The 22819-nt window shown below is 34.2% G+C and overlaps 2 protein-coding genes across 2 annotated transcripts; both read left to right on the top strand.

Moving 5' to 3' along the window:
• The first annotated feature begins 1675 nt into the window (after positions 1-1675).
• LOC123525815 (uncharacterized) lies at positions 1676-5228 on the top strand. Its single transcript, XM_053539668.1, has 5 exons — positions 1676-1732; positions 3317-3390; positions 3551-3621; positions 4740-4795; positions 5037-5228. Exons 1-5 carry the CDS (start codon positions 1676-1678, stop codon positions 5226-5228), a joined length of 450 nt encoding a protein of 149 aa, XP_053395643.1.
• Positions 5229-5597: 369 nt separating this feature from the next.
• On the top strand, positions 5598-7900 carry LOC123523549 (serum paraoxonase/arylesterase 1-like). The gene is made up of 5 exons (XM_045301212.2): positions 5598-5714; positions 6028-6231; positions 6535-6616; positions 6837-6971; positions 7432-7900. Exons 2-5 carry the CDS (start codon positions 6029-6031, stop codon positions 7603-7605), a joined length of 594 nt encoding a protein of 197 aa, XP_045157147.2. The 5' UTR covers positions 5598-5714; position 6028; the 3' UTR covers positions 7606-7900.
• The last annotated feature ends 14919 nt before the right edge of the window (positions 7901-22819 follow it).

Below are 22819 nucleotides of genomic sequence, written 5' to 3'. Positions count from 1 at the left end.
TACTGATTGGGACAAAAGCATTTTTTGCTGAAATTTATACGTTTCGTATTCTGTGAAATAATACAACGTAAGCGATGGACTGTAACGAATACATGCCTTTTCAGAACCAACTGAACGCTTTGTTATTTCACTTTCGATGCATTCTTATCATTTCATGAATTTTATTTTTGTTTCCACTGAAGTGTTAGAATTTGATTTATAACCTGTATGTAGTTATATGTATGTATGCATGTATGTATGTATGTATGTATGTATGTATTCTCTCATTTATGATAGCTCAACTATTACAAGGCTTGGATTACGTATACGTATAATATTTTAAAACTAGTTCCACCAGTTCTGTACCATTAATTCGTAATTGTGTACGCAAAACCTTCTCAAAGAAGCTCATTAAAGTGTTTTAGATAGAATTCTTATGAAGAGAATAAAAACAACATAATTTTACCATGGTGCATTCAACAGAAAGAATAAAACATCTGCACAGCATACAGTATTTTTCATGGTGGCGGTTGTCAAGACTTTTCCACGTTGTTCCAAATTTTCAACATGTGGCGGTTAGGTTAGCCTCCACCAGTATATCTTAACTTTGTGTAATAAGAATTTTGTTTGTTTTAAGTATACTGCATTATGGCTCTGTTCCCAGGGCCTTGACATCTGCATTTTTAACCATATACTTTATATCATATGTATTTGTGTACTGATATTTATGTGAAGCTGTGACAAATTTCTGCCAAACTTTAATCAAAACGAAGTTAGAAATTAATTGCTATAGTACTTTGCAATAGTAAAAATAATGTAATCATACATTGTCAACTGTCTTGAGTTGTTCTTTTATAGTATTATTATTGTTCTGTGCCAAGCTATATTCAGTAATCGGGTTAGAGACAAAATTCCCTTTCCAGATATACTCATGTTTTGCGGTTAACTCTGGTTGCAACTAAATCCTTAAGCTACGTTTCAATTTCATCTGACCGGTCTTTACGATTGCTTTTACGCTAATTTACAAAAGAAAAGCAAACACAATACACTGGCATTAAATATATTCGAGAAGGTAGTAGCATCACACCCAGTGCCACTAAAGGCCAGTGGCAACATCTTTGAGAGCTGCAAATGATACAAAGTGTATTAAATACATCTTTTAATGATAGTTTTTCAAAAGACATTCCTTTTAGATAATTACCACAAAAATTATTAAAAGCAGTCAGCGAACTTTTCCAGATGGATAGGCTATTAATATAACTTTTAGAAACATATAAACATTTATGTCTATGATGAATCATTACCCTTAGTGCATAAAAGTCACGATTTTGCATGATTATCTTCTGATTTTATCCTTGAACTTACAAAAGTGTATACAGGGCATAAGTTCGACTACCGCTTTGAAATAATCCATCTGGATCAGAAATTAAAGGTGTTTGTCTGCCGACGGTATACATATTACTTTTTCCTAATCTTAACTGTCTTCCACCGCTTTTAGGCGAAACCATTAAAATATTCTATGAAAGAATCAATAAAAATAAAATAAAATAAAATTTGATTTTTGAAATTTGAAAACATATTTAGGAAATGCTTACGAACGTTATGATAATTAGATATAGATTTTTAGATTTTTCCATATACCCTTGTTCCTCTTCTCTCATATTCCAGATGGTCCATTTTCTTGGAATAGATAAAAATGACGGAGAGTGATTTACATAGTATCGTTGATAACTGCCTGATATTTGTTTACTCTGTATGTATATAATTTGGGAGTTGGTTAGAAAATAGATGATATATGGCTGACAGAAGGCTGTAAAAAAGGTAATTAGGTCATTAAAATAAATGTTTTATGGCCATGTCCTAGTTTGTTTTCTCAATGGTTATGTTCTTCGAGAAAATAGACAAGTTGTTTTGTGTATAAAAACACACGCTGATTTTACTCTCAATCTGCAAAATTTGCATACTACTAACAGGAAAAGAAAAGTAAGTACGCTTTTGTTTATAGTAACTGTTATTTATTCACTTAACGACTGAATAATATGTTTTAACGATATTTAGCCAATATTTCAAAATTCTTTTCTCGATTTTTTAGAGGTGAAGGGACGTAAAACGGTAAAAAGAAGGCTACAGAACGTAGGAAATGTATTCTCACTGTCTGTGTCAAACATCCATTGTGACGTAATAAAAGTTACTTGCTATATTTAATTTACTGCTTATATCCTTTGTTTACAATTTCCCAGTAAAAAATTGCAAACTTCCTGTGCACGTGTCTAGTGTAAAAATACACACACGCAATAGCTCTGTCGGCAGTTGTTAAAATGTAGAATCGTAAAGTTCTTATGTATAGTACAAGTAAATATGTTCTTGCATACCAGACCAGGATATCTGGTGATTTCACTTGTGCTAGAAAACTCCATCTTACTCCCCGGGGTGTAAGATGACTCTCGTGCTGTAAATGACGTATAACAAACTACATCTGTACAAAAGATTTGTTTAGTAATAATAATGTTTATTCAACGTAAAACGGGATAAAAAGCAAGTTCCTTGATAGTTTCTCATTGTTCCTTATAACATATTCTCGATTATAAAACCCGTCATTTTATGAACATAACATAACGTTTTACCGCAGATAATAAATCAAAACCGGAACTATTACGTTGTTTTTGTCTTTGTAGCGTCATGACGTACATTCTGTTTACGGACGTAAAGTTCCCGCGCTTTGTTAATACGCTACTATAAGAAAAACATTGCTTTAAGAAAATCATTTGTATGAATTTATTTTTACTACTATTTGTTGAATATGGCATGCAAGAAAAAGATTCAATCACTGGTGGTAGATGCAGATGGAAATATCCGGTTCTCTGGTAACTGTCCAAGCGGTAACTCGGCGAGAGCCTCGTTTACGCCAAAAACAGTTACCGGATATTCCCATCTTCAGCTGTCACCTGTGACAGAATCTTATAATACAATAATATGAAGTATGACAATGCCTTAATCGGGAATCGTCAGTTTGCTCAGAAATGCGCATTTGTATCATTTTAATGGTAGACTTTGGAAGAAAAAAAACAATACTATCCATATTTGTACTGATGTGCAAGACGTTGCGGTTCGGACAAGTTGTGTTGGTGCTTATTACGCACAAGGATTAACAAGGATTAAGCGTATACTTCCAAAAATGCCGAAGTCAGACGCTCTGTGCACGTGCCGGAAGATCATATTGTTGAATTCGATAGTATGTCTCATTAGGTAAATATCGCATATTACCGTAGAGGGATCGATCCCGATTTTTGTGGCTTTGCGGCGAAAATCGGTAAGAAATGTTTTATATGTTTTGTAGGCATTGAAGATGCGGACACACTTGTTGACGCTATCCTTGCTGACATGGTTGATTGCATACATTATTCAGTACAGGTTTGATTTGTTCTGATCTATTGTGCTTAATAATGGTAACTGTTGTTTTTTGTTGTTAGTATTAGATATTGTTTCATATACATTTTGTATATTCAAAATACTTAATTTTGTTGTTTAAAAACGTTAAACGTTATTATTACATGTACTCTAATTATTATAGTGACTGGCTGGACCTTAACAAAAGCTTTCTATATAGAATCGCTCCGGGACACTGTCAGTATGTTACAGAAGGTATGTGTTCCTGTGCCTTTTTGTTATTGATAATGACAGAGTTATGATATCTTTACATGTATTTGATTAACTATTTCCGTTCTTTTGTTTATTGTGCTTATACCGCTGCAGGTTTTGTCGTTATATCATAAAGGATTAGAAAAAATAACTCAGCTGTACTGTTTCGTAAAAGAAAAATACGTATTACATGTTCTTTTAAGCCTCAGTCACACTGACAGGTATTATGGGCTGGAAAATATTACATCTTTAAAACGTAGCAAAACAGAAATATACGTAGAAATATGTATCAGATGCGGTTAAACACGTAACAATGTCAGATGAGAAATACATAGTAAAACGTAGTAAAAGCATAAAAGAAACCAAGAATAAATCTGATATCCTCGAAAGGGGGGCAAACATTTGGCAATCCGATGGGTGGGAAAGGTTAGCAACACCTGGTCCTTAATACATGACAGTGTGACTGGAGCTTTAGAAAAGTGACTCATTTAATAGAATATATTATGCTTACATCCTGAATTAAAACAGGTATCTTGTAAAGATTTCATGGAATCTTTCCAATGTTGTAACACCATGAACTACTGAAAAAGTGACTGTGGTTTCCAATGAAAAAAAAACCTTTAAAGACACCTCCCTAACTCCGTCGCACGTTGATCAATAAAATTCTGCTTTATGTAACTCCCACATTTCTGAATAGCTCAATGAATGTAGCGAAGTCCAGCAATTTAGAACAAGATTTTAACATGAAACTTTAATATTGCAGATACTCTCTATTAATTGTATATAGCATGAATAATAAATACCCACGTAAATGGCTTACACTTGTCACGTCCTATGTAGCACAACTGAAGTACCATTTCAGATCAGATAAAACGAATGATGATATATGCAACAAACTGTTTGTTTGCTTCAAAGACGCGTTTTTAATTTCTATCAGTGTATTTGGTTGTTAGACCTTGCTAAAATCGTCAGACTGTAAATTGAAATTTTGTGACAAAGGCCATCCGTGAGCAGATAACACCTTGTAGAGTATTTCAAACATTGAATAATTACAGCCTGTGGATAAAACCCACTCGTGGTATTTATATACATGTTGATACAAATATTGTATTATATTTCAGATGGTGGTTCTGAGGATTTGACAGATGTTGGAGATGGAATAATCATTATGTCCTCGGTTTGTATCCTATATGTTCTCTCTATACTACTCGTTTTATAATACTAAGTGCTATGACCGCCAAGATGGATAAAAGTAAAATTCCAATGATCACACATTCCAATGAACACTTTTACGTGTCTTGAATTTGAAATAAATTTATTAAAGACAGTTACATATAATTACTGGATATTATATCAAGATCGGTCTTTAAGATTAACTCGAGTTGTCTTCTTTCTTTAACCATATCTTTGTTCTTAAGGGATATGGGGCTGGAATTGGAAAAGGTGTGATGAAGGCATTAGATCTCAATACAAGCAAAGTGGTTACTATGGAAATTCGCGGGGCTCCAGACAAAAAGGATTTTATGTCTACCCCTCATGGAATAACTACTTGGAAAGATGATAAAGGTGATACTTTTTTTCTTAAGCAATTAAAACCTAAGCTTGATTGACGATGTATATACATTTTGTCTTGAGTGAAAATAAGATAAATATATATAATGTTGTTAAATAGGTAAAATATGTTGATAGTTAATACATTTCATATGTTTTTGCGGTCGATCCAGTGTTGTATTCTTATTTCTTGTCTTGGAACCATGAAGTCAGTTGCATTCTTCTATGCTTAAAGCTGGTGCCTGATATAGGTGTCACATGAGGAAATTTACCAATTCTATTATCTCTTACGAACAGACCCTATCAACTTGAGTTAGCTATTAGTTGATTGCTTGATTGCTTGCCTTTACCCTAAAAGATCTTCTTTCAGAATAGATCAATTTCATTCCAATAATATAGGTGTAAATTTTATGTATCATTTCAGGTCAAGTTTTTATTTATGTTCTCACACATCCACCATCAGAAGACAGGATTGAAGTCTTTAAACTAAAAGACAACTTTGTGCTTAAGTATAAAAGAACAATCACCGATCCGAAGTTCACTTAGTATGTATAGGAGCTCGTTTACCTTTTGCCTGCTATTGTATGTCAAACGTCAGAGTATCTTATCCCCAGTAATTATGTTTTACTATCTTATATATATTATATATTAAACCTAAAAATCGGTTTTAATAAGAGCAACATCTGGCTTTTGTTAAATTTAGGCTGACCTAACGAAATAAAAATGAGTGTACCAAACATACTGATAATAACCATACCCAACAAACTGACAATGTCCGTGTTGAATATACTGACAGGTGCATCTCATCTATAAATATGTTGAAATAAAATTTGTTTCCTTGTTCTTTGACATTTGTAGCATGAATGACCTAGTAGCGGTTGGCAAGGATAAGTTTTATATTACAAAATTTTTTCACTATCGGGATATGCTATGGAGAACACTGGAGTTTTTGAGCCAAAAAGCATGGGGAGGGATAATGTATTATGATGGAAGAAAAGCTAGAGATGCGGTTTCTTCTGGGCTTCATATGCCAAATGGAATCAACGTTTCACCAGACGGAAAGTAGGTTTAGTTTTTCGAATTTAAGTAGTGCATCGCAGTACGTTTGATGAAATAAGGCGTTACATTTTGTATATAGTTTTTCTGTTTTTTTTCTTTTCTTCGTCCACAAATCAAGCATTCTCTTACTCTAGTTATACATCTTCTGAGAGTATTTTAGCATCTATTAAGCGTTTCTGCATATAGCTTCGTTCGAAAGACTTTGTTTATATCAATAATTGTATTTTCGATATTATAAGCAGTTGAAATAATGTTGGCTTTTGCCAGAACAACATCATTGATACCAGCAATTATGTTTCTTTTCAGAATGATTTATGTTTCTGAATTTGGAAATAACAAACTGCTTGGATACCACAAATATGAGTCCAATGGATTAAATAAAGCTTGGGTAAGTATTTAATAAATATATTGAACTATTTCATGGCGACTCTGTATTCTATAAACAAAGCGATTTCCTAACCTAACTTAATTATTCCAATTTTAAACAAACGAAGCAGCATGTAGCAAATACATAAAACAATTAGTACAACAGAAATATTCAAACATTTGTTCATAAAGTTAAGTAGGCTGAAAAGAAGTCATCATACAGTCTCGTCATTTTTGTGTAGGAGAGGTATGTTGATACGCATGTTGATAACATAGAAGTTGACCCCACCAACGGCGACCTCTGGATAGGATGTCATCCGGTAGGGTATAGAATATACGATCTTTTCAATTGGTTCAAGCACCTAGCACCGTCACAGGTAATTATGTATGACTGTTCAAGTGCAGCATTTGGATAATTAAGATATACAATTCATAGAAATATTACAATTTTTTGTTTGGGGGTGGGGGGATTAGCGTCTTTTTGAACACTTTTTAAGACGTATAATGACGGTGTCTACTTGTAGCAGTGAGCACAATGCCCAACTTGTCTCACTGGAGTATCACAGACACGTGACATGATATACCGCCGCAGTCACATTACACTGGGCTGACCAGTCCTGATGCTGAGCGCCAAGCGAGGAGGCTACTAGTACTATTTTTACGTCTTTGGTCTGACGCGACCAGGGATTGAACCCATGACCTCCCGCACTCGAAGCGTGTGCTCTACCACTGGGATACTATTACTTGATTTACTTTAAGTTAACATGTAGTTTTTGACAATAATTATCGCAAATTAATTTCAATAAAGCCTCTCAATTTTATCAAAATTCATATTAGGTACTACGGTTTAGAATGGAAGACAACACAGTGAGTAGTATAGAACAAATCTATGCAGACGATGGGTCAGAACTGCAAGGTTCAACGACGGCAGCATTCGTTGGAGGGAAACTTATCATCGGCACAGTTGTAAAACAGACATTAGTGTGTGATGTGAACTATCTTTCAAGTTAAACATTACTATTTTAGACTTGATGAGAAAACTCTTTTCATGAAAAGTAATTGCGTAATATTATTTGATTTACTTATTTTCACACTATTATGAATCAGCATGTAAGATATTGTATTCATTAATAAGTGTTTTGCTATGTTGGAAAATGTTATTTTGGGTTTTCATAATCTTCTAGTTAATGTTTGATTGTAGTCTATATTCTGTGCTCCTGTTCTGTGTTGATTGACCGATGTAAAGAAAATACATACTATATATATTTGAAATGTCCGTAGTGGGAACGTTTTATATCAAATATTAAAGTACACAATTGCACTGACAATTGACAAATAAAGTGTCTGAAGTCAAAGATTGTTAACGCTAATTAACTCCAGACGTGAATTATTCTACTTGCACTGTGGCGTCCGACCAGTGAACTAGGGAAATGCTGAGATTAATTACCCATAAAGACTTGCGACCAAGTGTTCTTCTTTCCAAGGTTATATGCCGTTCCTAGGCGACGTAACTAATCTACTTATTATGGTGGGTGAGTTCTGCAATTTCGCGTTTTTGCCCTGCAACTCCACTGAGCGAAAACACGAGAATTAACAAGTTAAAATGGCGGGGGCGCGGGGCGAAAACTCGCTATTTAGTGGGGGTGCGGAGCGAAAACACGATAATTAGCGGAGTCGCGGGGCGAAAAGTCGAGATTTAGTAACTGTAATGGCGGGGACGCGGTGCGAAAAAATAGACATTTGAAGAGCGCTAATTATTGTGTTTTCGCCCCGCGCCTTCGCAATTTTAGTTGCTAAATCTCGACTTTTCGCCACGTGACGCCGACAATTAGCGAGTTTTCGCCCCGCGCACCCGCCATTGTAATGCTTAAATTTCACCTTTTCGCCCCGCGACTTCGTGTTACACGGCTTTTATGTAAAACATATGTGCAGAGTTATAGGTACATTACTTTTTTTTATAAATAATTTTCTAAAGATGTGCCGCTTTGTGATCAGTACGTGCAGAAGTACCAATTAAGTGTACACATCATGTTCCTCAGGGACTGTTTCTTTTTAGCTCACCTGAGCACGAAGTGCTCATGGTGAGCTATTGAGATCGGTCAATGTCTGTCGTCTGTCATCAGTCAGTCCGTCCGTCCGTCTGTCTGTCAACAATGTCTTAAAACGATATCTTCTCCTAAACTGCTGATTTTATTTTGACCAAACTTCACAGGAATGATTCTTAGGTAGTCCTTTTTCAAAGTTGTTCAGATGGTTCCGGTCCATTGCACAACTAGGTTACAGGAGCAAAAATAGATTTTTTAATTGAAAACTTTAAAAACCTTTAAAAATTATGCCCCGCCCGGGGAGTCCCAAGTTTTACATAGACTTATATAGGAAAAAAACTTCAAAAAATCTTCTTGCTTGAAACTGCGAGGACGTGTGCTTTTGATATTTAGTTTATTGCATTGCCTGGTTGTCCTCTTCCAAGATTGTACAAATTATGCCCCTAATGTGAAAAATGGCCCCGCACATGCCATCCAAAGTTTTACATAGACATTTTTATAGGAATTTTTAAAAAAAAATATTCTGTCTGAAAGTTCAAAGCATAGTCCTTTGATATGTAGTATTGCCAAGTGGTCCCCTAAGAAGATTGTTCTAATTATGGTGAAAAGAGGTCCCGCCCGGTGTCACTTGTTTTAAATAGAGCAAATAGCCCTTATAACGCGGCAGTGCTTGGGCCTAGGACTCACAAACCCATGGATACGTTGACCTGAAGAGTAGATGAACTTTAAATCAAATATCAAGGTCACTGTGACTTTAGTACCAGAAAATCTTATAACTCTTCAATGCTTATGGCTAGGACTCTCAAACGTAGTAGGAATGCTGGTGCTGACCATTAGATGACCCTGAGGGTAAAAGCCATAACAAAGGTCACCATGACCTTTAGTAACAAAAAGTTTGATAACTCTGCAACGCTTGGTCCTAGGACCCTGAAACTTCGCAGACCATTAGGGCAAAGCTCGCAGTCAAATACATTGGCTCAACATTCATCAAAATAATTTTAATAGATACCCCTGGCTGACCTTTATCATCACCTTCTATATTTTGGTTACTTGAATAACATGATTCAGGTGGACGATATAGGGCCCGTTGGCCCAACTGTTTGTCTTCTAGTTATGGCCATGCTTACTATTCTCATTAAAAGCATTATATCTTTTGACATCTTTCGGATTTGAGAAATACAAAACGAAAATGCAGAAAGTCGCGCTGCGAAAAAAATCAAAATTACAGAAATAAAACGGCGGGGTTGCAGGGCAACAACCCGCTAATTAGCGAGATCGCGGGGCGAAAAGGCGTAATTTAAGCATTACAATGGCGGGGGCGCGGGGCGAAACCTCGCTAATTGTCAGGGTCACGGGACGAAAAGTCGAGATTTAGTAACTAAAATGGCGAGGGCGCGGGGCGAAAACACGATAATAAGCGCTCTTCAAACGTCGAGTTTTCACGCCGTGCCCCCGCCATTAGAGTTACTAAATCTCGACTTTTCGCCAAGCGACCCCACTTTTTATCGTGTTTTTGCTCCGCGCTCCCGCTAAATAGCGAGTTTTCGCCCTGCACCCTCGCCATTTTAACTTGTTTATTCTTATGTTTCCGCTAAGTCAAACCATAATGAAAATTAGCCGGAAGACCTCATATATGGCCCACAGAATATTTTAATTACAGACGTATTCCGAATAAACGCTAGTATTTACCAATACGTTTTGTGACATCGTCAAGTTTAAGATCCCCCTCCATGGTCAATAACATATTTAGCATTGATAAGATAAATATTTTACTTAAAAGTGAGTAGAAGTTTATCTCACATCATAATCTACAAATGTTTTTATCAAATTACAAATTGCACTTTACTGAAACGCATTTGTTCTCATGTTATTAGGTTAAAGTAACACTTTCAGTCGTATATGATAGGCTAACATATCCACTGAACAGAAACTGTTTAAACTAGCGTGAGAGATACACGGTATTTCGACGGTAGTATTTTATACTAGCAATGCTTTACATTACCAATTAGTTTGTCCACACCATTTATCACATAACCGTTACCATTACACATAATCGTTTGCAAACATTTGACTTTCACGTATAACATACGTGATCTTAATAAAAATTAAAACCATCTAAAATGCACATGCCAAAACATGTAAATATAACGTTTCTAAAATACATTTGACACCAAAACAAAAAACTTACAACATTCGAATACTATATAGAATAATACATATTGCTAACACAGGTATAAACATATGTAATTAAGGGTATGACAAAATTACCTCGGCCAAAGCGAAAGGCATGACTGATAAAATATCAAAGGACCTATTATAAAGTTTCAATACTAAACAGACATAGGGCCAAATCCTAAAATACAAGGTAATATATGCTGAGGTCCTTTCCGACTTCTGGAATATCTATATACAAAACATCTATTATAGGTTTAATTAAAAAAAGCAAAATATGCCTACAAGATTTTTGTAACACTCAACTTTTATGAGGTCTTATTGAACTTTTTCTGTTCAGTTTGATGAGTGAAGGATAAAAGTGGTGCTGGAGAAGTTCTTGTCATGTTCCAAAATATCTGAACTGTAGTCCCATTGAAGACAACTTCGTTATCATGCTTAATTATATGTATACAAAATGTTATTAATGTATTATCAATAAAAACGCATTCAGCAGGACCTTCGTTATCAAAAACTGCGAATCTGTTCTGCTTAAATTTACTATATTTATTGAAAGTTGGTTTTACAACTGAATAATAAAAACCTGAATATGTTATTCAAATTATAGAACGTTTTATTTAAAAAAAAGTTATATCCTGACTATTTTGAGACACACCGCGTATCTGATATTAAGCCCTCTCTTGAACACTAGGTAATATCGTTTGTTTAGAATTAGATCTTTTTATTTTTATGTACGTTTCGGTTAAATAAAACAGGTGGATGCTTTCTTTGATAAGAGTAAATATGAAACATGATAATAAAATTAAAACTGTACGCTACATTTGTGTATTAGTTGCTTTAACTAAGGTTATATATGATGATTGTGAACTTAGTTCGATGTAAATAGCAATTTATTTTAACTGGTTTAATTATAGGCGAAAATATCACCAGTTCGCATAAAGCCACCGTTGCAAGAGTGTCTTCTTTAAATAGCATATGATCGCATACATATAAATATTGTTTTCGAAAATAGTTTAGTCATAGCCTTTTTTTAGCAGAGTGTGTATATGGGGTAGAGTAAGGTTCGACTGACGCTTGCAAAATCCCTATATTGTATTTTCGATTTGCTGATAAGGACACCTGATACAGATTATTGGCTGAACCTTGATCATGTAAGAGACCAGGGGCCGTATTCATAAAGCATCTTAAGTATAAGAAATTGATTATTTACTTAAGTATTACTTAGGTAAGAAATTTATTTTACTTAAGTATATTTGTTATTCATAAAACAACTTAATAAGTAATTCTTGGCTTTTATTGTGGACGAAAACGTAAAAAACAACATTAATTTCAGACAGATACAACATGCACAATTATGTTTAAAGTGCTTTTATCTGAAAAACAACACTTTAATCGTACTCACGACGCCATTTTGTTTTCTGACTTAAGTCATTTCTTACGTATCTTAAATTTAAGCTGTTTTATTAATAGAACTTAAGTTTTTACTTAGACTTAAGCTGAAATCACCACAAACTTAAGTACAATCTTAAACCTAAGTAAAATCTTAAACCGAGTCTGCAATTTTCACTGTTTGCATTGTTCTCGGTGCTTCCGAGGGATCTACTTTTCAGATTTTACTTATACTTAAGATGCTTTATGAATACGGCCCCAGGTTTGGAACACTTGTTTACGGTTACACAATATATCTTTTATGAGTAGGACGAGCGATGTGGCGTCTTTCAAATTTTGTTTTAAACAATAGTAGAAGTTTCGACCTAGATACATTTTGGAAAAGAGTTTCCCTGATGTTGTTCATATTCATTCCATGCTGTTATCATGAGTGAATCGGTTCTTGAAAAAACGTTTTAACAGTTCTAAGTATACACTGTACAGCCATTATGAAAGAATTGTAGATTGTCCTTTAAATACATCGACTGAATGGAATTACATCAGTAGACAATATAAGTAAAGCAATTATAGCGCAGAACAAGACAACTGGTTCTCTAAGATAGTTTCAGACATATCTGGTTAGAACTTGGTCTGGCATCCATACAAAATATCTTGCAGGATGCATTGAAGGAAACTTCTTTAGTCATACTTCCTCAATAGCTGTCGTTTTAAAAGTGTTCGAATAAATCTTATTTAAAAACTGTGGTGTTCCAAATTTGATTGCAGTATATAATTTTACATGGTTACGTTTCTTGCTTCTGAAGGATTGTCTTATTAATTTTGTATTGTGTTCGAAATGTAGATTTGAAGAAACAGAAGAACTGTAATAAACAAGCTCAATATAAATGCATTAGATTTAATGGAGTTCTGCACGTTCGGATCGAATTTTTTTCTACAATGTAGAAATTGATTAAACCCCGATTTTTCAAAACTTCAGAATATACTTAGAAAGTTCAGCAAATAAAAAAGATAGGGTCATGTGCTTGGTCTTTTACTAGACTGATTTGAAAAGTTTAGACCTCACCTTATTTTTCATAATGGGAGTCTATGGGAAAATCACAATTTGTAACATTTTCACAAATAGAATTTTTTCTACGATGTAGATTTTAATGAAACTCTCACAGTCGTTAATAAACATATGGTTTATAAGATGGTGAAATAAAATGTATAGGTCCGTGAGCTTATTTTTGAGATATTTGAACATGATTAAAGCGAACCGCACATTTCAAGCTAATTTCAAGACATTATTTTGAATTATTTAACGTGTCCATATTTTAACTTAGAAAGATAGTGATAGAGTTATTGAAATAAATTAACTCATGGGTTGCCATTAAATCATAAAACGATTTTATGGTTGTACGTCAAATCCAAGCTTTATTCTACGTTTTCCGGATAAATGACGTTACGCCATCACTTCCGGTTTATCAAACGTGCAGAACTACCTTAAGTGGCCAAAAAACTTCCCCGTTTATCACACGCAGTTTATTTATTGTACTATATTTGTAATCATCTACGCTCACTGAACTCTACGGAATCCCGGTGCGACCTGATTTTTGCTAATTGCTTTTTGCTACTTGCATTTCATGTTTTGCTGTTTGTGTTTGGCTTTTTGCGTTTTGCTTTTTGCTTTTTTTCGACGGTTGTGTTTAAGGTATAGTCCCTGCTGCTGAAATTCAAGATCTGTTTTATTTTTATTTTTAGAAACTGCTTTACGTGAACGTTATTGAAAACATAGTAATATAATTGTATGTATTATTTCTTTTTAGGTACAAAGCACAATCAATCTGACTGACGTACACGATCTTACTAATGTTGCACTTCAGGAGAAGATTACAATCAGACTGAAGCACAATAAGCAAAACACAGACTGAAAAACCATAAACGCAAATGCAAATAGCAAAGAGCAAAACGCAAGAAACAAAGAGCAAAACACAAAAAATAAAAACATGTCGCACCAAGATTCCTAAAAAAATTCAAACAACAAGAATGGCACAAAATAGGCCCGACACCTGCAAGAATGACAAAGACTATCTGGCTGGCTATCAAACTTGGCAAAGATAATATGCCAATAAATATTCTGACTAATTTTGGTGAACATTGGATAAAAACTGCTTAAGTTATTAAGTGGACAATGTCAATTTTCACAGTTTTAAGTAATTCAATAGCCAAAACTCAAAAGTGACTGTGAGTATCCGGCTGGCTATCGAACTTGTCGGATATATTATGTCCATAAATTACATGACCAGATTTAGAGAATGTTGGATAAGAACTGCTCAAGTTAGAGAGCAAACACCCAGTTTCTAATGAGTTTTGGCTGCAAATCTTTGTCAATTATAATTCAATTGTTCTTTTATTCATGTCATTTGTTAGGCAAAGAATATTTACTAAATTTATAATTATGTTAAAAATAACCCTAATAATCTTGAAAGGAAAATCAAATTTTAAAAGTACTTCTAGAACCAAAATCAGATTATCAGATTAACCACCTTTAAAATAGAATGTTAGATACAATTACCAACTTTTGAATCTGGATATCCTGATTATCCATGAATATGTTTTATCTATACAATAATTTAATTAAGGCATGCATATAGGACAAGCTGAATCTACATTGTCCATTTAATAGTATAGGTTTTAATAGAATAGAATTTGTTTGTTATCAGTATGCAATTAGTATACTATTAACAGTACAAAAATGTAGTATACTATTAACAGTATACAATTAGTATATTATTAATGGTATATATTTAGTATACTATTGATCATCCATGGCATAACCAATTTGCATATCATTATACAGTTTGATTAATAATAGTATCTTAAAAGTAGTTTCTAGTATACTAATAGCTCATTTGCATGTGCCATTTTTACTAATTCTATACTAATGGTATAATGTATACGATTAGTTGTGTGTTATAGTAGTTTGTTACCCTGTTTTTTTTTTCGTTTGGGGAGGTAATGATAATTTAATAAACGCATTTCTTTTGAATTTTAGCAAAGTACGAGGGGTGTTCGAAAAGAATTGCTTATTGTGTCGTTGCTCGTTATCCACGTGGAACTTGAAACAAATCAATACATACATGTATAGCGCTATCCAATACCTACACAATGATGTATACATGTACATGTGCCCATCAAGCTTTTTGAAAGAACATTTTCTATTTGTACACACGCAGTCGTTGACTATTGTTTTTATTATTTATTATACTGACTACTGTACATACAAAAAAAGGTTGGTAAAAGTGTTGCAAAGAGGGAGGAAATACGGGCCTGCATAAAAGCTCGCTTTAAGATAGGGTGTTCTTTGAAACAAATATTTGTTGAAATTTCTGCTGTTTACATATCTACTAATGTGTCTTATGACACGGTATGTAGATAGAAAAAGAAATTTGATTCTGGGTTAAAGTCGATCGAAAATGCACACTAATCAGGAAGGCCAAAAGCTGCATCTTGTGACGAAAATGTATCAAAAGTAAAAAAAAAAAAAACAACAATGTTGAAAGAGATGTTAGGTATACAGTGCGTGATATACCACGAATGGATGGTATCTCACTGTCAAGAGTTCATTACATCCGGGCACGTTAAAAAACCAGACTGTCTATTCGCAAAGAGCTAGGCTAAGTTAGCCGGACAGGCCTGTATCTCTCTCTGTTCTCCCTGTCTGTTCTGGGGGCTTTATCTCACTCTGTCCCTCTGGTCAGATCGCTCTGTGTCTGTACTAGTAAAGGATGAATTTCGCGCCCTATGTGGCTGCGTTTGCTATATGTAAAGCTCCTTTGTTTATAATGAAAAGGGCGCTATTTAAATCTGGTATAATACTAATAATAATAATAATATATATCTATACATACATGTATCTATATAAAGTCTGTATACATAAAGTCCACATAATTATGCAGTCTTGTCTGCTACAGGTTTGTACTCTCTGGCAAATAATTTTTAGATCATTACAGTTGTGGAATATCTCGCCATCATGTGCAATTTCACATTCATACTTTACCTGCATATGTTATATGGCTATGTTGCTAGAGAATCTTTACATTTGTATAAAAATATTGCTAATGGAGAAGAATTCATATATTTTTGTAAACGTTTTTTCTGATCAATTCACATTCTAAATTCATGTATTTTGTCATACGTACGGTTTTCAAAACAAATACTGTTTAAACCAATAAAGGCTGTGCATGTTATTGGTGGTGCTCTAAAATCGTTTTTTTTTTTCATTTTTATTTTTACATTACTTTAGGGACTGGTTGCACTGGAACCAAGACCAGGTGTTTAAAGTTCGGCCGGGACCGTGTCAAACTGTAAAAGAAGGTAATAAACTAATAAGAGTATTCCAAGGTATTTAAGACTTTTCCGAATATAATAAGTGATATATTGATAGAAAGTATGTCTTGGTAGAAATTTCGTATTTATGTATAACCCAACATCCATCCATATAATACATGCCGGCATACATGTATACGTATTTTGTGTACTGTGCTTATTTAGTAAACTGAATGATCGTTTCATGTCATATAGAAGTTTTGTGGTGCAACCTCTTCTACATTGTCATTCAAATAACGATTTCGTAAGATCAGAATTTTGTTTTTCAGATGGCGGTTCAGAGGACATTGTTTACATTGGAGATGGTATATTCCTGATGTCAACGGTAATAGGTATTCCTGTATATGTTAAACCCTAGTTGCTTTATTGGTAACTAAAATGTAATGATATAATGTGTTTAATTTCTGTTTCAAAATAAATTTAAAGAAACAACTTGTTTAATCTATTTTATTGACCTGTTCTTAGTCAGGACATTATATTTCTAAATTCGAAGTTTACTTGAACGCGAAAGAAATTTCTTTTATAATTTTCAGGAAATCAATCAGGCAACGAAACAAATATATAAAAATACTGTATATACTTATTTATTCTATTATATGGAACGCATTTTGTCGCAATGTTATTCATCGTGAGTTTTCATTCAATGAATTCATAGTTTAATTAAAACGGTATTAAAATGAACAAGATAAAGAGAACTTTATTCTTTCCTCTAGTGGACACTGTACATGAATGAACTGGTGATGGCACAACTGGTATAATTGAAGTTGTCTTTAAAACAAGTTTAGTTTTTACTACCAGAATTAACAAAATTTTAATATTCTCTATGTTATGACAATTTTAAATGCCAAATTTAATCTGTATTATACTTTGATACCACAATTAGTAAAGACATTGTAGCCTGCATGCGTAGTAGTATGAACTTGACAGAATGAATTTGTCTTTACAAAATTATAATTATATGAAATGATATAAATCTCAATCATTATATTGAAAGGAGAAGAAAAGTACAGATATTTAACAATTTTCAGAGTATTTCGGTTTCACTGTTATCCGTAGGAATCTGCGTAGTTTATAATTTTATAATTTTGAAGCAACCCGTCTGTAATATGTTTCCGTTACAGTTTCTTTTTGTTGTGGGCCTACTTTGCAGATGCGTGGCTCTGGGGCTGTGTTTGTGGTGCTCCTCTGAAATCTACCCTAACCTATCATCTTTACTAATATGCGCTTTCAAATATAAGCTTAAAATGTATATGTGGCGTGGCTTGTGTTTCCATGGTAACGCATGTTCTCTCATTTTTAAACAACTATGATAACGTTTCTTTTCGATGGCTTCAGTGCAATTCTAATAGTGACCAACATTGAATATGAAGACATCAGTATTTTCTACTGAAAGTGAACAACTTTAGAGCACAGTTTTAGCATATGTACCAAATCGACGGAAACGATAGCTAAATTACAAATCAATCTGCACAATTTTATTTGAAAATTGCTCATAAAAATATTTCGACAAATAATGGCTGTTTAAAAATCGTTCAAATACAAAAATGCCCTCAAGTAGATATAAGTTATTAATATTAGTAACTTACAAGTAACGTCTTACACATTTAGCTTTTCGTAAACATTGTCGTAAATCGTCACGATTGCGTCCGTCTGGACATGCACACATACAAATGTTATGGTATACCACCTTCTTAATATAGCCGTTTAATCATAGCATGACAAAATTGACAAACAGAACTAACGAAAACGACATACCTATACCAATATGAGCTAATATGTCACTATGAATTCATTTTTTCTGTACCTTTACGATGGCAGGCAGAAGGCTTCTATATGTGATTACCCATCCATCAAGCGTGGACAAAATCCGTGTATTCGAAGTTCTAAAGCCACTTCAGTTAAAGTACATAAAGACAATCACTGATCCTAGCTTTACATAGTAAGTATTCAGCTCCATCATTCTTCTAGTACTAATCACTGGCACCAGATCAGAAAGAAAATGCCTCCGTACGTGTTATACCCTACCCCTAGGTATTCTATAAGAACCATGGTCATGAACGGAAAAATATACTAACCCGTTTCAATCGCGCATTTCGTACCTAAAACGCGCAGTGCGGTAAATGTGTACTATGGATATTAAACAAGTGGTAATTTATCTTCCATTGTGTACCGGTCACAATTTTACAATACATCTTATCTTAGAAAAACAACGTGTAGTTTATAGTAATTTCAACATTACACAAAAAACTTGCTTGAACTTCCCTGGTAAAGTTCCGTTCTAGATTACAAAACCATTCTGATAGGGTGTTTTGAAAATGTATGTCAATTTTCATTTTACTACACGTGTTCGCTAAAATGTGAAAATGCAGCATTAATGTGCAAAATGAATAAAATAAACAGAACAGATGCAGACCAATGTACGATTTCAAATTAAAGATCATATACAAGATGAATTTCATTCATTATTTCGAGTTTTAGTGTAAAATTGTGATTTTTTAAAATTCTGTTTTTGTTTGTTTACGTTTCGCCAAACATGTGCACACTGCCGTGACCTCTAGACCGGATATTCATTAGGGAGTGACGTTGACGAAAGCATAAAATATGTTGATAATCTCAGCAATATGGAGTATTGAGACAATGTGACTGGTGCACGATGGAAGATAAATTATCGCTTGTTCAATATACTAGTTACCCATTCACCGAACTGCGCGTTTAAGTTGAGAAATGTACTATTGAAACTGGTAAGTGTACTTTCCCGTTCATGACCATGGTTGTTATAGAATACGTAGGGGTAGTACGGAGGCATTTTCTTTCTGATCTGGTGCCAGTGGTACTAATTAGCCGGAAAAAAGTGTCTTTTTAACATCGCACCGCGTCGCATTTGAGATCACTTGGCATCTTCCCAGTTTTGATGGTGGAGGAAGACCCCATGTGCCTCTCCTTGCATTATTTCATCACGGGCGGGCTCATGATAATAACCACCGACCTTCCTTAAGCCACCTCGATGGCTTCCTCACGTTAAGAATACAACACATCAGACCCACACCCTTGAGAGGCAAGTGATACCATGTCAGTGATCTTAACCACTCGGCAACGGAAGCCCCTTTTAAACGACTTGACCAAATATCAACCAAAGTTATAAAAGTCGTGATTTTAAATTATTTTCACTTGTATTCAATTAAATTTTGATATAGAAGTCTTTAAAATTGAAACACGATTGTTTAATGTCAGTATAAATGTAGCGTAGATGTTGAGATGTTTTGATGCCCTATTGGTATCTTCTAACACAATTCAACATACATATTGCAGTATGAACGATCTGGTTGCCGTTGATATCGACGCGTTCTATATCACGAAATACACGATGTTTCGGGATACAAGAAGTGTACAACTGGAGCATATTTCCCATCTCAGACAGGGCAAGATCTTTTATTATAACGGCAAGAGAGCAAGAGAAGTTTCCTCGGGGTATTTCTTACCAAATGGACTTAACGTATCTCCAGACAAGAAGTACGTAAATAAAAATGACTAAACTCGTCAAATGCCGTATAGAACCAGCATAAGTGATACAGATATTTATTTTACACACAGGTCTATAAATAGCGGCGTACACATAAACTTCATCACTAATTTCTATTTTAACATCAACAAACATTTAATAGTTTGTTCGATAAGAAAACAAAAAGCAAATTATAATGGAGGTATATAATAAAATGGTCATTACAACAGAAGCAAGATCTGGGATTTGTAATCGGCTCTCGTGGAATTTTTACAAGGTTGGATATTTCCATCCGCACCTTCAACCAGTGAAAGTTTGTTCTATTCTTTCATATCAGACTTGGATTCCTGGTGATCCCATTGGTGCTGGAAACCTCCGTCTTAACCTCGGGATGTACAGTAAATGGCGTATAACGAACATCATCTATGTAGAAGTCGCTTGCAGTAATCATTGTTTACGCGGAACTGGATAAAAATCAAATACCTCGATTGTCCCTATTTTTCCCTGTTGACTAATTTGTCGATTCATAATTAAATAACTTGATTGTTCGTATTTATCCCTTTTGACCAATTTGTCGATTCATAATTAACCCCCAACCCCGCAAAAACACATAACGTTTTAAAGCAGATGAAACTCTTACGTTGCTTTTGTCTTTGTGACGCTATGACGTATGTCCTGTTAACGGATGTAAAGTTCCCGCGCTTTGTTTGTACTCTTCTGCAAAAATGTGCTACAAGGAAGTGATTCGCTTGAATCTTTTTAATTATTATACGTTTAATATGGCATGATAGAAAAATATTTGGTCACTGGTTGTAGGTGCGGATGGAAATATCCGGTCCTCGGGTTACCCTAGAGATCAGCACCTATAAGCAGTGAAATAATCTTTTCAACTTAAAGCTTGGTATGTAAATCCATTTCATCAGGATCGTGAAACAGTAATGCCAGAAAAAAGAACATGATAAAATGCTATTCGTACTATGAATACCTACAGCATTTGCATAGACCCGCAGGAGTTTGAAAATGAATATATTTATGTGTGTATTACAGGATGATTTATATGGCTGAGTGGGGAGGTCAGAAACTGTACGGGTTCAAACGAGAGTCAACAAACAACCTGGTGAAACTCTGGGTACTATGCGTATTATTTCATTTTTAAATTAAATCGTTTCTTGATACACGTCATTCGAAACTACTTTTATACGCATTCATAGAGAGTATGAAATAAAACTAATAGAAATTAAGATGTTGTTGTGTTTGTAAAAATGGTTTAATCCATTTTGTTCTGTAGGATTTCGATATGGGTACCGGTGTTGACAATATAGACGTTGACGAGAATGGAGATCTTTGGATTGGTTGCCATCCGATCACATGGAAGATTGTTGATTTCTTAAATTTGTTTGGTGCTACACTACCATCCCAGGTAGGTACGCTCGAAAAATAAAGATCAACAGAAATAAGCGGTATTCATTTATAAGATATTGTGTTGTTTTTAATAAGTGAACGCACAATTTCTAATAATATCTGATAAGTAAAGAGACGAACATACCAGATATTTGGTTACAGGCAGATATGCATATATCAAGCCTTGCATTAGGATAGCTTATGCATTGCCACATTATGTTATTCTGTTAGGGTAAATTCAATTAACTTCAAAATTGTGCTAAGTTTAAAAATAAATTGCTATTACATTTTACAAATAGTAAAAAATATACATGTACTTGTACCAGAGGGATTTTAACAAAGTTACTTTTTAAATCTCCTCGCTGGACTCTGTACTTAAAATGTATATGAGGCATTCTGTAGGGCTACGTACACTAGACTATCGCAACATTTTAGGTGATAAGAGTGAAGATTCGAGACCATCACGTTGACGGTGTGGAAGAAATCTACAGGGATGCAGGCCAGGAATGTTCTGGGTCCACTGTAGCGAGCTATCAAAAGAAAAAGCTTGTCATTGGAACGATATTTAAGCAAACAGTCGTCTGTAATGTGACATATCTTTCTGAATGAATTAGTTTTTCAATTATTGCATGTGTAGTCTAAACATTATACGGTAGTTTAAAGGGAATTATTATATTATATTGTACCAAAGGAAACATTTCAAAGAATACAAAATATATCTAAGATGCTTTCAAATGCAAAGCAGATGCTTATTAGACATTAAGATCTTAACCATGAATACAAATCCCACTTAACCAGGAAATGTCCTTAAATTGTCGTACTGGATTGCAACACGTGTTACGTACTGGTAGGAAATACTTGTTTATACTTATATCACTATGAATTAGCTCAATCATGTACACTCATCCATCAATATTATAAAACATTTAAAACATTATAAAATGCTAACATTTGTCACAAAAGTGCATGATAATTGATTATTTAGAAAAGCCTTTAGTACAATATGTATAAAAGTATCTTTAGATTAAAAATAAGTATAAGTAACTTTGTTCTTGTTATAGATAATTTTCATTTTGCGAATTTTCTTCCTGAAATTTAATTCCATAAATGAATTGCTTAGAGATGATGTTTGCTTCAAGTAGTTTGTCCGGGTCTCTTTAACAGAGAAAGATCTTAATGTGCCGAAGAACGAAGATTATATCTACCGTTGTAAGCAAAAGATAGTAATTCAGACATATATTTTGGCACACGGTTTTGATCACATTTACAAACCAGTACATACATGTAATAAATGCATCCGTTTTTTAAAGTAAGACATTTCAGATGTTTGAACACGCTATTCGCGATACAG

The sequence above is a fragment of the Mercenaria mercenaria genome, chromosome 3 (assembly GCF_021730395.1).
Source record: "Mercenaria mercenaria strain notata chromosome 3, MADL_Memer_1, whole genome shotgun sequence".
In the NCBI taxonomy this organism is placed as follows: domain Eukaryota; kingdom Metazoa; phylum Mollusca; class Bivalvia; order Venerida; family Veneridae; genus Mercenaria; species Mercenaria mercenaria.
Note: the sequence above shows the minus strand (reverse complement) of the source record. Positions and strands in the feature narration are given on the sequence as shown.

Bases quoted from the DNA above. Each gene is read 5' to 3' on its own strand.
- LOC123525815 (XM_053539668.1), top strand. From the start codon at position 1,676: ATGACGGAGAGTGATTTACATAGTATCGTTGATAACTGCCTGATATTT. The intron at 3,391-3,550 runs GTTTGATTTGTT...TAATTATTATAG, and splicing joins GCATACATTATTCAGTACAG to TGACTGGCTGGACCTTAACA. The intron at 4,796-5,036 runs GTTTGTATCCTA...TTTGTTCTTAAG, and splicing joins GAATAATCATTATGTCCTCG to GGATATGGGGCTGGAATTGG.
- LOC123523549 (XM_045301212.2), top strand. From the start codon at position 6,029: ATGAATGACCTAGTAGCGGTTGGCAAGGATAAGTTTTATATTACAAAA. The intron at 6,617-6,836 runs GTAAGTATTTAA...ATTTTTGTGTAG, and splicing joins ATGGATTAAATAAAGCTTGG to GAGAGGTATGTTGATACGCA. The intron at 6,972-7,431 runs GTAATTATGTAT...AATTCATATTAG, and splicing joins AGCACCTAGCACCGTCACAG to GTACTACGGTTTAGAATGGA.